The sequence below is a fragment of the Lepidochelys kempii genome, chromosome 6 (assembly GCF_965140265.1).
Source record: "Lepidochelys kempii isolate rLepKem1 chromosome 6, rLepKem1.hap2, whole genome shotgun sequence".
NCBI lineage: Eukaryota > Metazoa > Chordata > Testudines > Cheloniidae > Lepidochelys > Lepidochelys kempii.
Genome location: NC_133261.1, coordinates 35,529,869 through 35,551,138, shown reverse-complemented (window position 1 = coordinate 35,551,138; position 21,270 = coordinate 35,529,869). Strand labels below are relative to the sequence as shown.

At 43.8% G+C, this 21,270-nt stretch overlaps 1 protein-coding gene across 6 annotated transcripts in view; it reads left to right on the top strand.

Moving 5' to 3' along the window:
• DENND5A (DENN domain containing 5A) overlaps nt 1–21,270 on the top strand; it is a 117,331-nt gene that overhangs the window by 41,483 nt on the left and 54,578 nt on the right. For all 6 annotated transcript variants that reach the window (XM_073347532.1, XM_073347529.1, XM_073347531.1 and 3 more), the window contains one exon: nt 9,107–9,294. In XM_073347532.1, the coding sequence (XP_073203633.1) occupies nt 9,107–9,294 (188 nt within the window). The remainder of the gene's footprint in view (nt 1–9,106; nt 9,295–21,270) is intronic.

Here is a 21,270-nt window from a genome sequence, read left to right as displayed (position 1 = left end):
TTCATTACTCACAACTATTGGCTTCAGAGTAGGAGTACAATGCATCCCTGATCCTGTCTTGTTGGCTGCTGGGGTCATTTTTCAGAGATGCCACCTCTGGCTGTCCATAAAATTCAGAAAGTTTCTTCACCCCTTCCTCTCACCCACCCGCCATGTGCTCTCATTGCTCTCAGATGTTTTGCAAAATATCATAGTACTTATTACATAGGATACATGTGGATGAGAAACATCCAGCCTTGTCATGTAGCACCCTCCACCTTCATTTCCTTCTTCCAAATGCACACTCCTCTATCATTCTGCAGCTAATCGGGGTATAGTTAAACAGGTCTTTTCTCTTATCCAAGTGTCCAGTAAAAGGCTTCAAAAGCCAGGAAAACAGAGGGTAAGCTGGTCTCCCAGAATAACTCCATTAATGTCCAGGGTGGTATGGGGAGCAAAAACTCTCTTGCTTGCTTCAGAAACAGGCCAGAGTTTCTAAAGATCCTGGCATGATGGACTTTTCCAGATCACACCACACTAGTATTTGTGAACCTTCCGCAGTGATCAACCAGGCCTTGCAGCACCATGGAGAAATACCCTTTCCTGTTTATAAAGTCTCAGACCTGGTGTGGAGGGCAAAGAAAAGGCATGAGAGTCCCATCAGTAGCTCCAAAACAGTTCAGGAACCTTATCCATGGAAAACTGTCAATAACCTCTCCTGTACTGCAACACTTTGTGACCCAGCATAGCTGCACCCCCTGAATAGCATTACAAACTTCCATGAGGTCACCACTGACAACTGATCTACCAATACCAAACTGGTTAGCTGCTGACTAGTAGCAATCAGGGGTGGCAAGCTTCCAGATGGTGATGGCCTCTCACTTCTAGCCTAGATGAACCTACTACCAGGATGCACAACTGGGTGGAAAACTGTACTCAGAGTAGTTATCAGTGGTTCAGAGTCAAACTGGAAGGGCGTATTGAGTAGGGTCCCACAGGAATCTCTCCTGGGTCTGATTCTATTCGGTATCTTCATAAATGATTTGGATAATAGCATAGACAGTACATGTATAAAGTCTGTGGATGATACAAAGCTGGGAGGGTTTGCAAGCGCTTTGAAGAATAGGATTAGAGTTCACAATCATCTTGCCAAACTGGAGAAATGGTTGGAATTAATTAGGATGAAATTTAGTAAGGACAGATGCGAATTACTGCACTTAGGAGGGAATAATCAGTTGCACAAATACAAAATAGGAAATAATTGCCTACGAAGGAGTACTGCAGATAAAGATCTGGCAGTTGTATTGGATCACAAACTAAATGAGTCAACAGTGTAATACTGTTAGGAGCCCCTGGCTGCCCTAGCCAGGGGCTCCAAGCTACTAGTCCCGGCTGGGCTGGGGAGGCACAGGATTTGCTCTTCCCCTGCACGGCTGCGCCTGGGGGGAGATCAGACCCACTTCCACCTCTGGCAACCTCCTGCAGCTGCAGGAAGCTCCAAGGCTGCTGCCGAATTCCAGAGCTGTTTTTTCCCCCAACAGTATTACATTGTTGACTCATTTAGTTTGTGTCAACAATGTAATACATAAGTCAATAATGTAATACTGTTGGGGGGAATGTATTAGCAGGAGTGTTGTAAGCAAGACACAAAACGTAATTCTTTCACTCTACTTAGCACTGATAAGGCCTCAACTGGATTACTGTGTCCAGTTCAGGGACCATGCTTCAGGAAACATGTAGACGAATTGGAGAGAGCCCAGAGGAGAGCAACAAAATTAAAGGGCTAGTAAACATGACCGATGAGGAAAGATTAAAAAAAAAAAAAAGTTGTGGGGGGGGGGGTTGGTTTTGTCTGGAGAAGAGAAGACCGGGGGTGGGAAGGGTGGAGGGGTAGAGGGAGTACAGGGGATACATGATAGTAGTCTTCAAGTATGTAAAAGGTTGTTATAAAAAAGAGGGTGATAAATTGTTCTCCTTATCCACCGACGAGAGGACTAGAAGTAATGGGATTAAGTTACAGCAAGGGAGATTTAAGTTAGGTGCTAGAAAAAACTTCCTAACTATAAGGGCAGTTAAACACTGGCACATATTACCTAGGGAGGTTGTGGAACCTCCATGATTGGAGGTTTGTAAGAGCAGGTTAGACAAACACCTGTCAGGGAAGGTCTAGATGATACTTAGTTCTCCCTGAGTGCAGGAGACTGGACTAGATGACCTAACAGTGTTCCTTCAAGTCCTGCATCTCTGTGATTCTCCATGCTGAGGGGAACTCATGTTGGCGTTCTGCTGCTGCAGGTCCAGGGTGAGTTCTGCGCTGCTTTCTGGGAAAGCAGTCTGTGTCGTCCCTGTTCTAATCACCGCTCTCTCCTGCCACTCATTGCAAGGTGACCGAGCCCAGAGGCAGTACTCTGCTGAGTCAAACTGCTCCAGATAAATGCCCTGCAGAAGTAACTGTTCAACTTCCTCCTCCTCTTGTAGTCATATTCCTACAGCATCCAAATCCGTACAGTTGGAAGACTGCCAATACACGTGCGTTATCCTGTTCCTATTAATGACTGCCATGATGGTGGCGCTCATCAGGCCCTCCTTGGTGCCTCACAGCAGTTCGAAAACAGCGCTGACAAAATACAGATGTATTAAGGGAAGCCAGGAGAGGAATTACATGAGTTTTTAGACTCCACGTCCCAAAATTCCTGTAGGTTCCAGTATGCATCTCTGCCCGATGCACTGCAAGAAAAAGTAGACCACAGAGCTGAGTGGCAGAACATTGCACCATGAGATCTGCCCAGAATGCTGTGTACTTGATTTGAAAAAGCACAGAGCCATGTGGATGCTATGAGTAACAAGGAAACTACCTGCTAGCTGGCATTACAAAACAGTGCGGATGCACTTCTGTTTGATATAGTTAAATGGCTGCACATAGGGCAAACAAACTAATCTGATTGATCATCGTCATGTAGACAAACCTTTAAAGTATAAAAACATTCAAGTGATCAAAAAATATAACAAGTTAGTTTTTTAAGTCCGAATGCTTGCTTTTTCTGTTTGCCAGAAGCTGGGAATGAGTGACGGGATGAATCACTTGATGATTACCTGTTCTGTTCATTCCTTCTGAGGCACCTGGCATTGGCCACCATCAGAAGACAGGATACTGGGCTAGAGGGACCTTTGGTCTGAATGGCCATTCTTATGTTCTTAAATACAAAATAACAACACCCTTGTATTTGTTGATAATTGTTGCCTCAATTCATGTTTGTTAGAAGATATATTTTTATTCAATGACTGGAGCAGTTATTTTTTCTTCAGATATTGTCAGTAAATTCTTAGCTTGAGTCAAAAATAATCAGTAACTATTGAAAAAGGTTTGTCCAACACTACTGTTCAGATGAGGCCTAGAAATGACTTTTTAAAAAAATGACAAGGTGGGTGAGTTAGTATCTTTTATTGGACCATCTTCTGTGAATGCGAGATAAGCTTTTGAGGTATGCAGAGCTTTTCTTCAGGTCTGGGAAAGGTATTCAGTATGTCACAGCTAAATGCAAGGTGGAACAGATTGTTTAGCATAGGTAGTTAACACTTTCTAGGAGACCATTCTAGGTGAAGTGGCTTTTTAACGTGTCTGCAGTCATAGGACAAAAAAGGGGGATTAGTGGGTTACAGATTATTGTAATAAGCCATAAATACCATGTCTTTGAGACCAGGATTTTTAGTGTCCAGCGAAGTTAGGAATTTAAGCTCACAGGCTCATCTTTTGAAGGTGTTGTGCAGGTTTTCTTTGAAGATGAGGACTAAGAGGTCAGGTATGGAGTGCTTGTTCTGTGAAGCGTTCCCCTGCAGGTGACATGAGGTTTTCGTGTCTCATCATTTTTCTGGGAGAGAGACTGGAGTGATTGTCTGACTTCACCTGGGGTCGGTTTGTGGGAGATGAGGTTGTAAAGTTTCTCTTGGAGTTGCTTGGGGAAAGATTTGATGATATCCTTAAATTCCTGAGTGAACTGTGGCGTGGGATGCTCTGAGTTCTTTGAGTTCTAGGTGTAAGTTGGCTGGCCTTGTTGATGTAGTCATCATGGTTGAGAACTATGATGGCATCCCCTTTGTCTGCTGGTTTGATGGTTATCGGGTGATTGGATATCAGAGATCATATAGGTGTCCTCTCAGCAGTGGAAAGATTGTGGTGGATGTGATGTTTAGGGATTTCAAGTCCAAAACAACTTACTCAAGTTTTTAAGTAAGGATAAGCTACATCCGTGCCAGTCACTTCTTTTTTTACCCAGTGCAGTGCATCTATGCTAGGATGTGCTACACTGGTGAAATAAAAATCTCTGTGTAGCAAGGCCTTTCCACAACTTTTTGTTTAGTACTGTGAGTATGCTTGGTATTCCGGATTTTTCTTCGTTTGGTGTGTGCTCTTTGGAAACTTTTCACCAGAAAATGGAGGAAGGTGATGGGAAGTGATGCAAATGTCAAATACTTCCCTCTTCCACAAATGTATTTTTTATGTATCTGGTTGAGTGAATTAATAAGCTACATGCCACTTATGCAGAAAGCGTACCAAATACATATTTATGAATCACTGCATGTATGATGTGGAATATGGCAGAGATTTTTTCCCCCCCCTCACTCAATTTTTTTAGACCAACTTTAGTCTATCTAAACCTCTTCTTTTTCATCTTTCTTCTGGCATAATTGATAAACAGAAATAATTAATAAAGGTAAATGGGTTTTTGGTTACATGCAAGTCCTGTAAATAGTTTAGTCCACTAAACAGTAAATAAAGTAAAAACAATACAAAAGTAATACCTTCGGGTTAGGGCTTTTCCACAATGCGTCTGTCAGTCAGGCTATGGGAAAGCAGAGCCAAGTGTGGAAGATATACTAGCAGGGTTGATTTAAACATCCTCTTAATTAAATTTAGAGATCAAAGGGGAAAGATGTAAAAATAATATGAAACAGATGTAGATTGGAGTTTCTGTTCTGTGGCAGCTCATTGTGGATTACTATTTATAGGAATAATATCAGTTTCCAGATAAAAATATTGAAGACATGTAAAAAAGGTCAGTTATTTATGGGATGAAAAGAGATGCACAAAATATTGCATTTGTTAAACAAATACGATAGGCCAAATTCAGCCTTGCATAAGTGTGTGCAACTCTACTGAAGTCACTGAAGACTGAATTTCACCCTGGAAAGTCAGGAAATAACAATCTTTTAAAAAGCCAGACATTTTGGAAAATGTACAGTTAGGGTTACAGAACAATTTTAATTATGCAGTCAGCACACCTGCAAGATATATCAGTTGTGATCCTCACAACTTGGTCTCTGGTTGCAGGCTTCTTAAATCCAATATTTTTTGGAGGTAGCTCTAACTTAATGAAGCCTGGAGCATGTGGCTGCAGTTACTTGAAGATCTGAACAGTACCACAGTTTAAGTAGCTAGGAATAGCTGGACTATCCAGGATGAAAGGTGACTGCATCCCTAGGAATCTAGGCAGCTGTGGCTGCTAAAGAAATAAAAATATTAACTATGGAGTTACTGGTGTGTCTCCATAGTTAGACTAATTGGGAAGGTGAATGCTAAGCGTTATGTAATAGAGAGAAAACCCACTTAATTAAGCAGCAAAAATTTTTTATAGACTCATTATTTTGTATATTAGGAAATCAATGTTTTTAATTTGAGACTTGTTCTTTCAGATTAACATTCCCTCTCTGCAACTGCTGGACTCTTCAGTATATATGTGCCTGGCTGCTTTTAAAAATTCCCTTTAAAATGCAAAACATTAAATGATAGAATGAAGTGGGGGTTTTGGGGTTTTTTTTTCCCAAACCCTCTCCCCGCCCATCTCTTGGTCACTACCTATTTGTCACTCTCCCTTGCAGTGAAGGTTTGATTAAGGTAAAGATCTGCAAGTAACTTTGTGCAGGCAGACAGACCCCAGTACCCAGACAGAAGTTGCAGAATCAGTATCTAAGATAGTAAAAAATGCATTACATTTCCCTTGTAATCATGGAATGCACAATTAAGTCAGCAGCTTTGTCCTTAACATACATCACCAGTTTTGCTTAGGAATCACATTGGTCTTTAAGCAGCTTTATATTCTGCAGTTTGAACATTGAGTAGGGCTGATAAGGATGGAATTGCAGCCATAACTTTGAATGCATCTGATGAAGTGAGCTGTAGCTCATGAAAGCTTATGCTCAAATAAATTCGTTAGTCTCTAAGGTGCCACTAGTCCTCCTTTTCTTTTTGCGAATACAGACTAACACAGCTGCTACTCTGAAACCTTGAATTTATGGACACTCAGTGTCTTAAAAAAAAAAAAAGATTCTTACTCTCTCCCTTTTGCCAGCTCCTTCCTCAACATAATGAGACTTGACACAGTGTGTAGCAATTTTTGAAACCATAATGATGGGCTGTGTATTCAGATGCATTTCAAAATTTATATTTACTAGGTTTTGTAAACAGGTTGAGAAGAAGAAAAACCTCTTCTCTGAGGTTGGGGGGAAGAGAGAACTATTTTTTCCTCTTTCCTCATTATTCATTTTTTAAAATGCAGCTTCTGGCTAGAATCAGACATTGCTGAGGTGCCTTGAGAAGACTATTCTTGTGTTTCCAGCTTGACTGGAAGTGAGGATTATCTTAAGTCTTGAAAGCTTGTTGGTGCAGTCTTCGCCAACCCAGTTTACAGAGCAAGAAGTTTAGACAGATCAGCTAAACCATCTGAACTTTCCGATGCTTATCTGCGTTGAACCACTGGACCTTCTGAGATTCTTCCATTGCTAATACCTGATCAGTTGTGTAAGGGTTTCAGAGCTATTAGGAATGATTAAAATCTCTTCCGTAAAAAGTATTTGCTTTGTATTTGGATTTGTGCTGGAAATGGCCCACCTGATGATCACTTTAGATAAGCTATTACCAGCAGGACAGTGGGGTGGGAGGAGGTATTGTTTCATATTCTCTGTGTATATATAAAGTCTGCTGCAGTTTCCACGGTATGCATCCGATGAAGTGAGCTGTAGCTCACGAAAGCTTATGCTCAAATAAATTGGTTAGTCTCTAAGGTGCCACAAGTACTCCTCTTCTTTTTGCTTTGGCACAGTTTTGTAGTATGAATGCTTGTTGGATCATATTAAAGAAGTTCTGTATTAAAATCACAAATGAGTTTGATTCCCCATAGTTCAAATTCCAGGGTATTACTAATTAAGAGGTCTCTTGGTTTTTGGTACTGTTTCTCTCCCTCTATGTGTGAAACTTGCAAGCTGCTAACTGTGTTAGTACATTCTAAGACAGTCTGTTCTCAAAGCAATTCACAGAGAGAGAGACTCAAAACAATACTCTAACAACAGAAACAGCACCCAGAGACTCCCCGCCCTTTTGTTGTATTAACAATTGTGATTAAAATAGAGATAGAGGATGTATGTGGATGGATGCTTGGTGTGGATAATAACTGAATGATCAGGGAGGTGTCAGCCTAAGAATCCAGTGTCCATCGGCTGAAGAAGGCATCAAGTGGAAATAACCAGAGGACCCCCCGGAGGGCAGACTGGAATCCACCCAACAGCCTCAAGAATGGGAGAACCAAAGAACAAGATAACATCTTGGAGCCGTCAGGAATGTGCTATCTGCTGATTGATTCAGCAACAGCATGATGAAGCAATTCCCATAGACTGGCATAGGAAGAAATTCCTATAAAAATAGACTCTAAAAAGTGAGAACTTTGGGGTCTGATTCTGCAAACCAACTTCCAGGAGCATCAGATGAGCATCTGACAAGGTCCTGCTCCCTCCTCATGTCCAGGCCACCTGGCCAGTGGCTTGGCATGAGCAACTCTAAGGCTGGTAACTATGACAATAACCTTGCAGAACCTGTGTGTGTGTGTGTGTTTGTATGAATGAATGTGTGAATAAATATGAGATTGAATGGAATGTTATAACTATAACTAACTGCTTACTATGATTCTTTCTGTATTCACAATAAATGTGGTATTTTGCCTTTTTCCCTTTAATAAGATCCTGCTGGTTTTTATTTTATTGGTATAACATGCTTTATAACTGTCTCGTAAAAAATCTTTTAGAAATAGCTGTCAACAGCAGCATACTGGACATGTGTGGTTAATCACCTTTTAAAATCTCTCAGCCTTGAATGTTTAACTTAAACTTCTGGCAAGAACTAGTGCTATATAATAATCAGTTGCAAATTCAAATGAAGCTGTTCCTGATCTCTGACCCAATTATTTGTTCACCATCAATGTTGTGCTTCTTGCTGTGCAAAATGGATTGCAGCAGTTTTTAATGAACACATTTAAAAAAAGAAAGTTGTTGCAGAGATACCAAGTATGTTGGGTTTCAGCCTGGTGCTAGCTTTTATAGTGAAGTTATAGACCCACAGCAGGTGGGAATTCGACTGGAAATACTGGAAATATTCGACTGGACTGGAAATATCTTATCCTGCAGTAAAACTACTTCCGTGCTCAAAGTGGTGTCCTGGTATCTGCCATTTTGGTTTCAATAGCAGAGAGTGACGAGATGAATGCCAGGACCAGCTTTTCTCATTGCTGTATGACTTTTAGCAGGACCAACATTTTTGTGTTAAGCCCTTTCTTAATCAACCATGTTGAACTCGTATCTGCAGAATGCACTGAGGTACAGAAGAATCTGCATTAGCATAAGAACTTGTGTAGATCAGTGATACTCAGACTGAGACTCAGGAGCTGCAAGTGGCTCTTTAATGTGCCTCCTGCGTCTCACGTGATATACAATCACCATGTGATTTATTTATTAACCAATCTTAAGTTATTAACCAAACAGGATGCTTTTACTCTGTTATTAACCAATTGCAGACTACTTGGTCAGTTATTTTGCTGTGAGAATTATATATATAGAATACACACAAAGGCGCACACACACACATTTATACATAGAGAAGGAAATAATGAATTTAACCCCTGAACCACTGAGGGCCGAGTATCACTGGTGTAGATAATACACTGTGGGCTCTCTGTGTCACCTTTTAGACAAACTGTTACACTTGGACTTTCTAATTCAAACTATATAGCATCCCATCAATTTGTTGCCTTGAGTTTAAGTGTATTTCTTTCACAAACATCTTTCTTTATTGTTTGACTTTTAGATTACCAGAGATTGATGACTGTGGCAGAGACCATCACAGCTCTAATGTTTCCATTCCAATGGCAGCACGTATATGTTCCCATCCTGCCAGCCTCTCTCCTTCATTTCCTAGATGCCCCTGTCCCTTATTTGATGGGCTTGCACTCCAATGGACTGGATGACAGGTCTAAGCTGGAACTGCCTCAAGAGGTGAGAGAAGCATGACTGGATTGATAGATATTTTACAGGGCTACTAGGTTATTTTGGTAGAAGTGAGAGAGAAACTGAGTGAACAATGAAATCTGTAATAGGGAGTGTAAGGTGGAAACACACATTATGGGCATTCCTATTTGCACTGACCTGGTGGATTTCATTGGGGATATCAGATAAAATCCATTCCAATGAAAGAGAGAAGTAAAACTCACTGTTTTGGGAACTTTCTTCTGTAGTAAAGTTAAACCTTGTAGTCTACCAGCTATAGTGTATTAATGCAGTAAAGGTACTTGAAGAAAAAATACAATTTGACCTACAGAAAAGTCCATGTTTATTTGTTGCTAGTTGATAGTAATTGTGTGGTAGACACTATACAGTCACAGAACAAAAAAGATGATCCCTACCCAAAGGAGATGACAGTCCAAATATGGATTTGGGGCCGCACAAATGGCTGCATTACATTTATTTTGTCCCCTTTACCCGCCTACCACCAGTTTACAAGCTCAACAGGAAAGGGTGGCATGGCTGGCTGTAGAAATCAGGGTGTGCTGTGACAGGATGGCCTTAAAAACTGTCCGAGACAGCACAGGGGAATGGCTGCAGGAGCAGGTAGCTGTCATCCTGAGGCTCCTAAACCAAATAGGAGCAGAGCTCCACTCCTGGTAGACTTGAACTTAACATACAGCAGGTACCTTCCCATGCTGTTCAATTCCAAAATCCTCAAGGGGATCTCCACCTCTGAGGTGTGGGAGAGCACCAGCCTGGCCGATGTCTGCTCCAGCTTGGGAGCCGTGTTGCATATTGGATCATATTTTAATCAATTAGTGCCATATAATGCATTCTCAAAAGTACTGGGAGTTTTGAACCCTAAAACTACATGCAAGGAGGTGTCCAGAAAGTGTTTGGCCATCCATCCTGCTCTCATATGACTAATATATGGAAGCAATATGGAAGTCTGAACATATTGGCACGCGAGAGCACGTTACAGTAAAATAGAGACTTTCCAGCATTAATGAAAGTGTCTAAATGTCTTCTTAAATCATCTTGGTTTGGATGAACTGATTTTGGAAAAAGGCCTTGTGGCAGGGCAGGGGTAAAACCCCTTGAATGCCCTGCCAAAATGCTGGCTATGCCCTGCTTTCTGGTAGGGAAGCCAGGTGCAGGAGCCCAGGCAGTCAGCAGAGAGCCCAGCTGCAAGCCCTAACCAGGGCCTGCTCACAGCAATGACCTGAGCTAAGTAGCGGCAGCTGGGCTGAGGAAGGGAAGGGCTATAAAAGCCCTGGAGAAAGCTCAGTCAGGAGGCTAGCCTAGGAGGAGGTAGAAGGTTTACAGCTCTGTCTCCTCACCAAAGGCAAGGAGCCGTATGGGCCAGGAGACCCTGGGAAGGGTCTGAATTGGGATAGCTGTTGGGGGAATAAAAGGGACTACATGGTTGTAAATAGAGACACAAGGGTGAAGCACCAAAGAAGGCGTTGGGACTCTTTATTTGGCCGGCCAACGCAGGGCACAGGCACGAGGAGGTGGAAGCCTGTGCAGACCCTGTGACAAGGCCTATTGATGTAAGAACATTTCGGTGTTTTATTCGTACGATTTCTTTACCCTTTTGCTAACAATGACCATCAATATTTTCTTTAGTGATAGAGGCATCTAGCCTTTTTCAGTAGACTGTTGCTTTCAGAATTAATACCTGTGAAGTGCAACTTGGACACTATGATCCAACTGGTGTTTAAATGCTAGTGTAGGCAGGACAAATCCATCCTCAACACTAGCTGAGTAGGGAATAGAAAAACACTGGTTATGGAATATTAATGATGAACAAAGAAAAGGGCCAAGAGTTTATGGACATCTAGCTGCCTCTTTTTGTTTTCATTTTAACTTACGTTTTTTCAACATGATAAAAGAGAAATCAGCAAGAATTTGGCAGAAAAATACATGCTTTTCATTATCCATCAGTGCAGAAACACAGCTTGACATAGAAAACTTCCTAAAAAGGCCTCTTGATATTCGAGGGGCGATTCTTCTGTAAATCTCCACTTCAGTCACCATGCCAACACTTTGTTATTTTTATTCAAATCCATATGTCAACTAGTGTTTATAATAGTTTATTTTCAGTTGTTTATCTTAGGAACTGAAAAGTTAAATCTTTCCCTTCAGATACTGTCACATTCTTTTTAATAAACATTGAGTGATTTGTGGTTTTTTTCTAGTACAGCTAAGCCTATATTGATCTGTCTATTTTTGTTTACTCCTTGTTTATGCATCAGTATCGTTAATGACACCAGCAGGAACATGCAGAACTTTGAGAATGGTCAATTACTTCAGCTTACTTCTGCTAGCAAATGTTGCTCTTGGTTTTGTTGGGCCCAATGAATATAGCTAATACTGATTTTTTTTTCTTTTAGTTTTTTTAGCTGCCAGCTGGAGTGAAATGAATGTGTGAGTCTGCATATGTGTATTAGTAATATATATTATTTATTAGTACATGGACTTTTTATTTATACAGTAACCTAAAAGTCAATGGTCCATAACAGGTGAAAAAAATATAGTCCCTTCACAATGGAGGAGGAGAGCTTGTCTTTAGAATCTGGAGAAAATTTCCCAACAACTTAACGTTAATAATTTTTAATTTCACATTTTGAATCTAAACTGTTTGACAAGTAAATGGCTTTCTGAAGGGCTTTCTCAATATTCCTAAAAGACCTAAATAGGAATATATCCACTCCCTATATGCTCAAAGTAATCCTTCTAGCACCTACATTTGGGAAGTTTTGTTACAAATAACTTTTTTGCAGAATTAAAAGTTGGTTTTCTATAGCAGCTCATAGATAAAACAGAATCTTCTGAGGAAAATGTAGTGTTGAAAGGGGTGTTCCAATGTAATTAAACCAGAGTTTGGAATAGCCTGGACTAAAACCTGGCTCCTCTGAAGCTTAAATGGTTCAAATTCTTGTTCACTCTTACACCCAATGAATGGACAGTACTTCATTCTGAGAAGTCCCACTGTGGAAGTACAGATAGACTAAATCTGAACTGAGTTTTATCACTTTGCCTCTACTGCTTCACTAGTTAGCTAATATTTTCTTAGCAGAAAGGAAGTTATGCCTCATCGGATGACTGGAACAAGTAAGTGTGGTCTCCACATTCCAAAAATATTTTTTCCAAATTAAGAAAAGCTGCAGTCAGTCCCAAAGTATGGCAGGTTTCCTCACCTCTTCTCCTGTTTAGCTGTGAGGCAGTACCATGTGGATATTTATAGGATTTTTGATATTCAGGTTCCATCTGAGTGTTTGGCTGCCTTTACAATTGTATTTTTAACTGCTCTGTCTGCAATCAAAATGTTCTCAGGTTTAAAAGAGGAAATAGATTTTTCTTGAAGGTAAACTGCTGGCAGATAGGAGGGAAGATGAGGTGCCAAAACACTTTAGCCTTAAATATTTTTGCAACTTCCTTCCTCCACGTTCTCCATTTCCCTCTCCCCCCAGCGAACCATAAATTGGAGCTTCTTATTTTGTTCTCTGACTGTTTCCTCTTATTTTGGAAAAGCTTTGTTTCCAGCTGTCCTGCCCTGTGGCTTTATGTTCAAGGTTTGTAACATGAGTGGCCACTCCAAGTAATTGACTGGAAATATTTTCTGCGTTACTTTCAATACTATCGTGAGTTTTTTACATCACATGTTTTTCTAATGTACTAGATCTAGTGCTCACCTCTGGTGATTTCGCACTTTAGGTCTTACAGGGTTGCTCCCCATCCAGGGTTGGCTGTGCTGCTCCATGTATGGAATCTAACTTCTGTAGTTTGCAAGAAGGCTTTTTATTTTGAGACTTGTTTTGGAGCTTGTTTGGGTTTTTCCTGAATTACCAGGAGTATTCTAACGGTACTGCAAACTTCTGTGGTACAAATATACAACAGATAATGAGTTGGGGGAAAGTAAACCAAGTTATACTCAGGTGGGCCTGCAGAGCTCAATAACATGCATCTGTGTCCTCTCCCACTTGTTATGAATGAACGCTACATATAAAAGCAAACCTTGGTCTTTGGGTACAATGTACTTTTGATGTGCCCCAAACTGGGGAAAGAGCTACCCATGTATGTGAGTGAATTTGGAGATCTGCCAAGGTAAATCTACAGAGTAACCTTATTCTGTATGAATACATGTGCCTGCCCAAGAGGTGAAATTGAGAAGAAAAAGAGATCCATACTAAGGGTATGTCTACACTACGAAATTAGGTCGAATTTATAGAAGTCGGTTTTTTAGAAATCGGTTTTATATATTCGAGTGTGTGTGTCCCCACAGAAAATGCTCTAAGTGCATTAAGTGCATTAACTCGGCGGAGCGCTTCCACAGTACCGAGGCAAGCGTCGACTTCCGGAGCGTTGCACTGTGGGTAGCTATCCCACAGTTCCCGCAGTCTCCGCTGCCCATTGGAATTCTGGGTTGAGATCCCAATGCCTGATGGGGCTAAAACATTGTCGCGGGTGGTTCTGGGTACATATCGTCAGGCCCCCGTTCCCTCCCTCCCTCCCTCCCTCCGTGAAAGCAAGGGCAGACAATCATTTCGCGCCTTTTTTCCTGAGTTACTTGTGCAGACGCCATACCACGGCAAGCATGGAGCCCGCTCAGGTAACCGTCACCCTATGTCTCCTGGGTGCTGGCAGACGCGGTACGGCATTGCTACACAGTAGCAGCAACCCCTTGCCTTGTGGCAGCAGACGGTACAGTACGACTGGTAGCCGTCATCGTCATGTCTGAGGTGCTCCTGGTCGCCTCTGTGAGGTCGATCAGGAGCGCCTGGGCAGACATGGGCGCAGGGACTAAATTTGGAGTGACTTGAGCAGGTCATTCTCTTTAGTCCTGCAGTCAGTCCTATTGAACCGTCTTATGGTGAGCGGGCAGGCGATACGGACTGCTAGCAGTCGTACTGTACCATCTTCTGCCAGGCAGGCAAGAGATGAGGATTGCTAGCAGTCGTATTGTACCATCTTATGCCAGGCAGGCAAGAGATGAAGATGGCTAGCAGTCGTACTGTACCATCTTCTGCCGAGCAGCCATGAGATGTGGATGGCATGCAGTCCTTCTGCACCGTCTGCTGCCAGCCAAAGATGTAAAAGATAGATGGAGTGGGTCAGAACAAGAAATAGACCAGATTTGTTTTGTACTCATTTGCCTCCTCCCCTGTCTAGATCACACTGCAGTCACTCACAGAGAAGGTGCAGCGAGGTAAATCTAGCCATGTATCAATCAGAGGCCAGGCTAACCTCCTTGTTCCAATAACAACGATAACTTAGGTGCACCATTTCTTATTGGAACCCTCCGTGCAGTCCTGCCTGAAATACTCCTTGATGTACAGGCACACCCTTTGTTGATTTTAGCTCCCTGAAGCCAACCCTGTAAGCCGTGTCGTCAGTCGCCCCTCTCTCCATCAGAGCAACGGCAGACAATCGTTCCGCGCCTTTTTTCTGTGCGGACGCCATACCAAGGCAAGCATGGAGGCCGCTGAGCTCATTTTGGCAATTAGGAGCACATTAACCACCACACGCATTATCCAGCAGTATATGCAGCACCAGAACATGGCAACGCGATACCGGGCGAGGAGGCGACGTCAGCGCGGTCCCGTGAGTGATCAGGACATGGACACAGATTTCTCTGAAAGCATGGGCCCTGACAATGCATGCATCATGGTGCTAATGGGGCAGGTTCATGCTGTGGAACGCCGATTCTGGGCTCAGGAAACAAGCACAGACTGGTGGGACCGCATAGTGTTGCAGGTCTGGGACGATTCCCAGTGGCTGTGAAACTTTCGCATGCGTAAGGGCACTTTTCATGGAACTTTGACTTGCTTTCCCCTGCCCTGAAGCGCATGAATACCAAGATGAGAGCAGCCCTCACAGTTGAGAAGCGAGTGGCAATAGCCCTGTGGAAGCTTGCAACGCCAGACAGCTACCGGTCAGTTGGGAATCAATTTGGAGTGGGCAAATCTACTGTGGGGGCTGCTGTGATGCAAGTAGCTCACGCAATCAAAGATCTGCTGATATCAAGGGTAGTGACCCTGGGAAATGTGCAGGTCATAGTGGATGGCTTTGCTGCAATGGGATTCCCTAACTGTGGTGGGGCTATAGACAGAACCCATATCCCTATCTTGGCACCGGAGCACCAAGCCGGCAAGTACATAAACCGCAAGGGGTACTTTTCGATAGTGGTGCAAGCTCTGGTGGATCACAAGGGACGTTTCACCAACATCAACGTGGGATGGCTGGGAAAGGTGCATGATGCTCGCATCTTCAGGAACTCTGGTCTGTTTCAAAAGCTGCAGGAAGGGACTTTATTCCCAGACCAGAAAATAACTGTTGGGGATGTTGAAATGCCTATAGTTATCCTTGGGGACCCAGCCGACCCCTTAATGCCATGGCTCATGAAGCCGTACACAGGCAGCCTGGACAGTAGTCAGGAGCTGTTCAACTACAGGCTGAGCAAGTGCGGAATGGTGGTAGAATGTGCATTTGGACGTTTAAAGGCGCGCTGGCGCAGTTTACTGACTCGCTTAGACCTCAGCGAAACCAATATTCCCATTATTATTGCTGTTTGCTCCACAATATCTGTGAGAGTAAGGGGGAGACGTTTATGGCGGGGTGGGAGGCTGAGGCAAATCGCCTAGCTGCTGGTTACGCGCAGCCAGACACCAGGGCGGTTAGAAGAGCACAGGAGGGCGCGGTACGCATCAGAGAAGCTTTGAAAACCAGTTTCATGACTGGCCAGGCTACGGTGTGAAAGTTCTGTTTGTTTCTCCTTGATGAAACCCCCCGCCCCTTGGTTCACTCTACTTCCCTGTAAGCTAACCACCCTCCCCTCCTCCCTTTAATCATTGCTTGCAGAGGCAATAAAGTCATTGTTGCTTCACATTCATGCATTCTTTAGTCATTCATCACACAAATAGGGAGATGACTACCAAGGTATCCCAGGATGGGTGGTGGAGGAGGGAAGGAAAATGCCACACAGCACTTTAAGCACAGCACTTTAAAAGTTTACAACTTTAAAATTTATTGAATGACAGCCTTCTTTTTTTTTTGGCAATCCTCTGTGGTGGAGTGGCTGGTTGGCCGGAGGCCCCCCCACCGCGTTCTTGGGCGTCTGGGTGTGGAGGCTATGGAACTTGGGGAGGAGGGCGGTTGGTTACAGAGGGGCAGCAGTGGCAGTCTGTGCTCCAGCTGCCTTTGCTGCAGCTCAACCATACACTGAAGCATACTGGTTTGGTCCTGCAGCAGCCTCAGCATTGAATCCTGCCTCCTCTCATCACGCTGCCGCCACATTTGAGCTTCAGCCCTGTCTTCAGCCCGCCACTTACTCTCTTCAGCCCTCCGCCTCTCCTCCCGGTCATTTTGTGCTTTCCTGCACTCTGACATTATTTGCCTCCACGCATTCGTCTGTGCTCTGTCAGTGTGGGAGGACAGCATGAGCTCGGAGAACATTTCATCGCGAGTGCGTTTTTTTTTCTTTCTAAGCTTCACTAGCCTCTGGGAAGGAGAAGATCCTGTGATCATTGAAACACATGCAGCTGGTGGAGAAAAAAAAAGGGACAGCGGTATTTAAAAAGACACATTTTATAAAACAGTTGCTACAGTCTTTCAGGGTAAACCTTGCTGTTAACATTACATACATAGCACATGTGCTTTCGTTACAAGGTCGCATTTTCCCTCCTCCCACCGCGTGACTACCCCCTCAACCTTCCCCCCTCCCTGTGGCAAACAGCGGGGAACATTTCTGTTTAGCCACAGGCAAACAGCCCAGCAGGAATGGGCTCCTCTGAGTGTCCCCTGAAGAAAAGCACTCTATTTCAACCAGGTGACCATGAATTATATCTCACTCTCCTGAGGATAACATAGAGAGATAAAGAACGGATTTTGGTTGAATGCCAGCAAACATACACTGCAATGCTTTGTTCTACAGTGATTCCCGAGTACGTGTTACTGGCCTGGAGTGGTAAAGTGTCCTACCATGAAGGACGAAATAAGGCTGCCCTCCCCAGAAACCTTTTGCAAAGGCTTTAGGACTACATCTAGGAGAACCGCAAATGCCAGGGCAAAGTAATCCTTTCACATGCTTGCTTTTAAACCATGTATAGCATTTTAAAAGGTACACTCACCAGAGGTCCCTTCTCCGCCTGCTAGGTCCAGGAGGCAGCCTTGGGTGGGTTCGGGGGGTACTGGCTCCAGGTCTAGGGTGAGAAACAGTTCCTGGCTGTCGGGAAAACCGGTTTCTCCGCTTGCTTGCTGTGAGCTATCTACAACCTCCTCCTCCTCATCATCATCTTCTTCTTCGTCCCCAAAACCTACTTCCGTATTGCCTCCATCTCCATTGAAGGAGTCAAACAACACGGCTGGGGTAGTGGTGGCTGAACCCCCTAAAATGGCATGCAGCTCATCATAGAAGCGGCATGTTTGGGGCTCTGACCCAGAGCGGCTGTTCGCCTCTCTGGTTTTCTGGTAGGCTTGCCTCAGCTCCTTCAGTTTCACGCGGCACTGCTTCGGGTCCCTGTTATGGCCTCTGTCCTTCATGCCCTGGGAGATTTTGACAAAGATTTTGGCATTTCGAAAACTGGAACAGAGTTCTGATAGCACGGATTCCTCTCCCCAGACAGCGATCAGATCCCGTACCTCCCGTTCGGTCCATGCTGGAGCTCTTTTGCGATTCTGGGACTCCATCATGGTCACCTGTGCTGATGAGCTCTGCATGGTCACCTGCAGCTTGCCACGCTGGCCAAACAGGAAATGAGATTCAAAAGTTCGCGGTTCTTTTCCTGTCTACCTGGCCAGTGCATCTGAGTTGAGAGTGCTGTCCAGAGCGGTCAGAATGGAGCACTCTGGGATAGCTCCCGGAGGCCAATACCATCGAATTGTGTCCACAGTACCCCAAATTTGAGCCGGCAACGTCGATTTAAGCGCTATTCCACTTGTCAGGGGTGGAGTAAGGAAATCGATTTTTAAGAGCCCTTTAAGTCGAAATAAAGGGCTTCATTGTGTGGACGGGTGCAGGTTTAAATCGATTTAACGCTGCTAAATTCGACCTAAAGTCCTAGTGTAGACCAGGGCTAAGGGTATGTCTACGCTATGAAATTAGGTCGATTTTATAGAAGTCGATTTTTCAGAAGCGATTTTATACAGTCGATTGCGTGCGTACCCACTAAGTGCATTAAGTCGGCGGAGTGCGTCCACAGTACCATGGCTAGCGTAGACTTTCGGAGCAGTGCACTGTGGGTAGCTATCCCACAGTTTCCGCAGTCTCCATTGCCCATTGGAATTCTGGGTTGAACTCCCAATGCCTGATGGGCCAAAAACATTGTTGCGGGTGGTTTTGGGTACATGTTGTCAGTCGCCCCTCCCCCTCTCCCTTCCTCCATGAAAGCAATGGCAGACAATCGTTTCACAGCTTTTTTCCTGGGTTAACCGCCCAGACGCCATAGCACTGCAAGTGGGAGCCCACTCAGCTCACCGTCACCACTGCTGTTGTGGGCAAGTCTACTGTGAGGGCTGCTGTGATCCAAGTAGCCAGTGCAATCATTGACATTCTGTTACCAAGGGTAGTGACTCTGAGAAATGTGCAGGCCTTTTTAGATTTTAGGTGCATCATATTCCTGTCCTTTGTCACTGAAGAAGTCTTGCAGGCGCACATTCCACAGGAAACAGCTCCAGGGCTCTTGCTCTTTTGCCTTGGCCAAACAGCAGCAGCTCCTGGGTGCCTTCACATCAATGGTGAACAGCTCCACTGCTTCCGCTGCAACTCTGCAGCAGATAGTGAAGTAGGGCTGCTAGCCGTCCTCATCAATGGTCTTTTGCTCGCGCCACCGCTTCCGCTGCAACTCTGCTATCCTGATCTCCTGCGAGCTGGAGGCTTCTGCCTCAGGCTGCTCTCCCAACCGGCAGCACCATGCAGTTTCACCTACCCCAGCCTACTCCTTGCTCCCATGGCTCATGAAGCCTGGACAGTAGTAAGGAGCAGTTCAGCTATAGGCTGAGCAAGTGCAGAATGGTGGTAGAATGTGCCTTTGGACGTTTAAAAGCTCGCTGGTGTTGTTGGTCAGACCCCAGCGCAACCAACATTCCCATTGTTATTGCTGCTTGCTGTGTGCTTCATAATATCTGTGAGAGTAAGGGGGGGACATTTATGGCAGGGTGGGAGGTTGAGGCAAATTGCCTGGCGTCCGATTTTGAGCAGCCAGACACTGATTAGAAGAGCACAGCAAGGCACACTGCATATCACAAGAGACTTTGAAAACTAGTTTCGTGACTGGCCAGGCTACGGTGTGACAGTTGTGCGTTTCTCCTTGATGCAAACCCGCCCCCTTTGTTGATTTTAATTCCCTGTAAGCCAACCACCCTTCCCCCTTCAAAATCAAGTAATTATTGTTTTGAAACCATGCATTCTTTATTAATTAAAAAAAATTGAGATAACAGACAAGGAAACCACCAGTGGTTTTGGGTACATGTCATCAATGACCATTCCCTTGCTCCCTCCCTCCGTGAAAGCAATGGCAGACAATAATTTCTCACCCTTTTTCCTGGATTGCCTGCGCATATGCCATAGCACGGCAAGCGGGAGCCCACTCCATTCACCACTGCAATTGTGAGCATTGTAAACACCTCACATTTGCCCTTGGAGATTTTGGCATATATATTGGCATTACGTCTTTTGGAACGGAGTTCTGATAGCACGGATTCGTCTCCCCATACAGCGATCAGATCCAGTTCCCCCTGCTTTCGGGGACTGCCTGGTCACCTGTGCTGATGAGCTCGCCATGCTGGCCAAACAGGAAATGAAATTCAAAAGCTCCCGGGGCTTTTCCTGTGTACCTGACGAGTGCATCTGAGTTGAAAGTGCTGTCCAGAGTGGTCACAATGGAGCACTCTGGGATAGCTCCCAGAGGCCAATACCATTGCATTGCTTCCACACTACCCCAAATTCGACCCAGTGATGTCGATTTTAGCGCTAATCCCCTTGTTGGGGAGGAGTACCAAAATCGATTTTGAGCCCTTTAAGTCGACAAAAATCGCTTCATCATGTGGACGGGTGCAGGGTTAAATCGACCTAATGCTGCTAAATTTGACCTAAACTCGTAGTGTAGACCAGGGCTAAGAAAATGTTCATGCAGCTTAATGTGATCATTTATTTTGGAGTTTCTCGCCTATTTTTAAAATGTGTTGTCATTTTCTGTTTGGCACAGCAGGTGAGAGTTTTTTGCCATGGATTCTATTAGTACAATCACAAAGATCAGTATCTGTTATCAGTATTTTTGGTACCAGTAATACCAGCAGTCAGCTTTAATATATTTGGAAATGTAGCTGCAGGCTGATATCAAAACTATGCTTTACTGTGAACATATACTGTCCAATATGCTCAGTTTTAAAACAAATAAAATAAAAAATACTTCTGCTTTTCAGTTCATACAACAGTGGAAACGTAAAGCAACTAAAAAATGGCACCATGCAGCAATACAAAAAGCCTTGTAGGTCCCAATTGTTGTATTGCGGCAAAAGCAAACTATTAATATCAGTAACAAAAGCACTGGTGTAGCATCATCTGTTAGCTCAAAGTTTGGAACACTTTTCATATTGTACAGAGATCAGAATGATTACATCTAGGAGCTTATTTCCAAATCCTGCCTTTCCTTGACTTTTGAGAGTAGAAATCAAAATTTGTCTTACACCATGTGTGAGTCAAGAGGTGTCTTACCCAGTCATCAATTCATTGTTTTTTGAGTTGGTCACAAAAAACAGATTGACACACAGTTTGTGGAATTACAAGAATGAGCCTTTTATCTCTAACTCTTTTACCCATAGAAAGAGAGAGTTCAGGTAAGAAATATGAAGTACCTAATTTAGACAATGGAAGAGAACTGAGTTTTAAGAACTAGCTAGTCAGTGGTTTTCAAATGGAGGACATTTAAGAATAGAATCTTGCTATTGTAAACACAGTAGGAATGT